General features: G+C 55.3%; 1 protein-coding gene across 1 annotated transcript in view; it reads left to right on the forward strand.

Moving 5' to 3' along the window:
- Positions 1 to 2,944, forward strand: part of ADGRA1 (adhesion G protein-coupled receptor A1) — a 54,771-nt gene extending 51,827 nt beyond the window's left edge. Inside the window, exon 8 of the mRNA XM_006146937.2 lies at positions 29 to 2,944. Coding sequence (XP_006146999.1) covers positions 29 to 1,093 — 1,065 coding nt within the window. The 3' untranslated portion in view covers positions 1,094 to 2,944. The remainder of the gene's footprint in view (positions 1 to 28) is intronic.
- Positions 2,945 to 4,627: the final 1,683 nt, after the last annotated feature.

The following is a 4,627-nucleotide window of genomic DNA, read 5'->3' on the forward strand; positions in this document are numbered from 1 at the left end:
GCGGGGTGAACAGGCGGAGGAGCGGCAGCGGCTGGCGGTGCCCGAAGGGGGCCATAGCCATGGGACCCAGCCAGGCACATCCCCCTCGTGTGACGCTCTGGCTGCCTCGCTGCTGCAGAACGAGCACTCTTTCAAAGCCCAGCTGCGGGCTGCCGCCTTCACGCTATTCTTGTTCGCAGCCACGTGGGCCTTCGGGGCACTGGCTGTATCACAGGGCCATTTCCTAGACATGGTCTTCAGCTGTCTGTATGGCGCCTTCTGTGTGACACTGGGGCTCTTCGTGCTGATCCACCACTGCGCCAAGCGGGAGGATGTATGGCGGTGCTGGTGGTCCCGCTGTCCTTCCCGTGGGGATGCCCATGCTGCCAAGCTCAACACCCGCCCCACGCTAGATGCCAATGGAGATGCCCTGGGACACACGGCCTGCCTGCAGGACTCGCCGTGCCTTGGCAAGCCTCGGGGCTTTGGTCACCCACCTGCTGGCCACTGCAAGATGACCAACCTGCAGGCCGCACAGGGCCATGTCAGCTGCCTGTCGCCAGCCACCCCTTGCTGTGCCAAGATGCACTGTGAGCAGCTAATGGAGGACGAGGCCCACGTGCACATGCACGAGGAGGATGCCTTCGGACACAACCCACACCTGCACAGGTGCCTCAAGGGCAGAACTAAGCCTCACTATTTCAGCCAGCACTCGGCAGCCACAGCAGAGCCAGAGTACGCCTACCACATCCCATCCAGCCTGGATGGTAGTCCCCACAGCTCACACACAGACAGCGCCCCCAGCTCGCTGGAGGGCCCCATGGGAGTGCACACGTTGGCCTGCTGTGCACAGGGCGATGCCTTCCCCATGGTCAGCCAGCCCGAGGGCAGCGATGTGAGCCCTGCACACTATGGCTGCTCAGCAAGGCCAGGCAGGGAGCTGGCCCTAGGCCCGGCACACCTGGAAATGCTCCGGAGGACACAATCCTTGCCCTTCAGTGGTCCCAGTCAGAACGGGCTACTCAAGGGTGACCTACAAGAAGGCCTGCCCTATGGCACCGATGGGACAGGCAACATCCGAACCGGGCCCTGGAAAAATGAAACTACTGTGTAGGCAAAACCTGGGACATTACATTTCCGGAGGAGCTTCAGAACAGAGTTGGGGGGCCTGTCCGCTACACAAGGGGTCAGTGGGGGGGTCGCCAAAATGACCGAGCCTTTCAGGTGGTGTTCACGCCCCCCAACTGACCCGTTTGTTGTGAAAGACCCCAGTGGGGAAGACACTTTGGGCCATGTCCTCCTCCAACAGACAGTCCCAAGGTTGGATGTGCAGGTCCACGTATGCAGTCGCCTGCCTTCTGTTCCTTAGCATCCCATCCCTGGGGCAGCCAGAAACAGAATCTGAGATTCTATCAGAGGAACCTCCTGCAGGCCCCAGCATGGTTCTGAGAAGGGCTGTGGAGCCCAGGAGCGCAGCCGCATCCCTGTACTGCCAGGTTGTAAATGGTGCGACCACAGCAGGAGGCTACATCTGGTGTTCCCTAGTGTTCAATGTGTGTGTGTCCAGTTTCGTTCCAGGGGCCAAGGCAGTTGCTCTGTCCAGAGCATTCTTGCCCTGGGGAGGTGCCGTGGGTCCCTCTGCTATCCCCGTGTCTGAGTCCCCTCTCCTTCGTCACTGGGGACCTATGTTGTTCTTCTGCCCTCTCAGTGTCGACCGTCAGCCCTGGCAGGCCTGAGAGCATCACAGATGCTGAGGTTGCATGGGAAGAGGGAAGCAGTCGGTGGCCGTCAGCCTTCAGAGGGCCGAAATCTGTCCTCAGGTGCCATGCCTTTGGAAAATGTCCAAATATTTTTTAATGGAGATTTGACCTTCGAAGCCACTGTTGCCACTGGGATTCTGCTCCAATGTTCCATTCCATAAAGAAGAGGAGCTGACAGGGGCAGGATGGTCCTTGTGGGCACCCTTTCATTTGCATTTCTATGAACATCTAGGCACAAAGCCCTGACTCAAAGGACAGCGTGAGCATTCTGTGAAAGCAAGTGGCCCATCCCCGGGTGGGGAGAACTTTGCAGGGGGGGAGCGCATGTGTCTAGAGGGGCATACACGTGAGACTGCACACAGCCATTCCTCCTGCCCTTCCTTCTCCCAATCTATGGCACATGTGCACATACAGGTACACATATATGCACATGTGTGTCCCGTACATACATGCACATTGTGTCTGCCACCCACATGCACCCGGATCCTCCATGTGCACACATGCTACAAACCACACATGTATATCATACACGGTGCACATGTGTCTACACATGCACACACAATCACAGAATGTTTTCTAGCCACCCGAGTGCCGGGTGTTCATTGCAGATGTTTTCACTCTGCAGACGAACAGTGTCAACGACAGTACCAGCCATCACTGTGATTAGTCAGTGTGCTCTGGCACCCAGGCAGGGAGGGCTTCACCAGGATCCATCCTCACACAGGCCTCAGAAGAAAGGAGCGTCGGACAGGGGTGTTCTGAGCCCCTTCCAGGCAGGTACACTCTGCACCACTGCGGTGGGAAGTGCTCTGCAGAGGGCTGACACTCAGTACCTGAGTTCCAGGAGCCTCCCTCTAAAGGATGTGTAAACTTGACAATGACGTTGCAACTTACTCCACCCGCCCAGGACCTGTGTGCCCTTAGAGAATGACCGCACGGGCAGCTGGTGACCACTAGGCGGTGTCGGTTTCTGTCGCTGTCCATCCTTTTCACCTGCTTCTGTAGCTGCCGAGAACCAGAAACCAGGCACTATGCTGTGTACACACCGTAGACGCAGAGCGGTCTGGATGAAAATACAGTATTTTGCATTGTTCACACTCTGTGAGGCTGGTTAATAGCACCTCGTGTATGTGTGTGTGTTTCTTGCTCTTGATGGTGGGAGGAAATCACCTTAGTGTGTGGCCTTCGCTTCTGTGCCCTGGGGCTCTGGGCAGGACTGGGAGCCCAGTGGGACCAGGAGGCTGGTAAGGCTGTCTCATGGGACCCTCCAGCCCCCGCACATCCTTTCTTCCCTCACCGCCCCCGGCAGAACAGAGAGAGCACCTCATCATTCCACTGAAGGAATTCAACATTAAATATTAAACCTCATTGTGTTTCAATATTGATTTAGCCTCCTGAGTCCACTTGGGACCAGCATCATGGCACATTTCATTAGTCTGTAATGTTTTTGGAATATAAAAACTCACAGCACACATCGAGGAGCCTGTATGGGGATCAGCCGCACAGGACTGCAAAACAGAAGACCAGATCTGAATTGTGCTGTCTACAAACCAGTTTTTTGTGTCACTTTCTTCCTTTGTGCATGTGTGTATGTGTGTGTATATGTGAGTGGGTGCAGTGTAAGTGAGCATGCAGGAATGTGTGAGTGTGCTATGTGTGTACTAATGTGTGCATGTACATGAACACAAGTACATGTGTGAGTGTGTGTAATCCCTGAGTATATGTGCTTGAGTGCGAATGTGTTGCATGTGTACATTGTGTGTGTGTGAGTTCTATGTGGGTTGTGTGGATGTAGACGTGTTGTGAATGTGTGAAGATGAGAGTGCCGGTGTTTGTATGTGGGTCCATGCATGAGTGTACCTGAGGGTGAGTGCACATGTATGTGCGTGTGTATGTGTGTGCATGTGCACACTCTCCAGAAGGACAGTGTGCCCCTCTGTACTAGCCTAACTCACTGTGACAACTTTCAGCAGCCTGAAGGATGAGGGGAAGCAGAACGGCCTATGCCTCATGACCCTGACCTGTGGGCCTGTTCACCCCCCAGTCTTCTCTGGCTTGGGTCTCACTGAGGAAATCAGACCACACACTGGCCTCTGCTGCCTCTCCTTGGAGGCTACACCCCAGCCTCCCTGTGTTTCACAGCCAGCCCCAACAGGGCTTAGCTGTCTGGCTGCCCCATGAGGGGGCTTGCTAGTTGAATCAAGGGTACCTTCCTAATCCCCTGAATCCTCTGAGAAGCCTTCTGGGCCACCTCTGAATAAGACACCCCTGCAGGGGCTCCGGGCAGCTGAGCAGCCCCTGCTATTCTGTTGGGAGAGAGCTGGGCCAGGGCCCCACAATCTGCCTGCTGATCAGGACTCCATGAGACACGGATACCCCAGGGGAGCTCTGGGTCCTTGGGAGTTGCACCTTCAGAGGAAGGTCAGCTCAGAGGATGGGAGCACTGGGCTGTCAAGGGCATGGGCCTAACAGACCTGAGGGTGGGCCTGCAGGGAAGGATCAGTCTGCAGAGGCAGCTGCCCAGGGGATTCTGGGTCATGGTGAGCTCGAGGTGCTGCCAAGCAGACAATAACTACAGAAAGTCTGTCCGGGGACTCAGGAAGGAGCTGCCAGCCAAGCCACACGTGCAGAGACTGAAGTCCCTACTAGACACTAAGATGGTGACTGGTGGGGGGCCAGCAGGTAGTATGGTGGTTAAGGCACTGGACTCCCATGCAGCTGACCATGGTTCGAGTCCTGGATCTGGTGGCTTGCTTTCTATCTCTCTCTCTCTCTCTCTCTGGTCTATTAAAATAAATGAATGAATAAATAAAATAAAATAAAATAAATTTTTTAAAAAAATGGTGACTGGCTAGTTTGGCCACTGCCCCTTGTGACCCTTAGTGTTT

The sequence above is a fragment of the Tupaia chinensis genome, unplaced genomic scaffold, assembly GCF_000334495.1.
Source record: "Tupaia chinensis unplaced genomic scaffold, TupChi_1.0 Scaffold000197_1, whole genome shotgun sequence".
In the NCBI taxonomy this organism is placed as follows: Eukaryota; Metazoa; Chordata; class Mammalia; order Scandentia; family Tupaiidae; genus Tupaia; species Tupaia belangeri.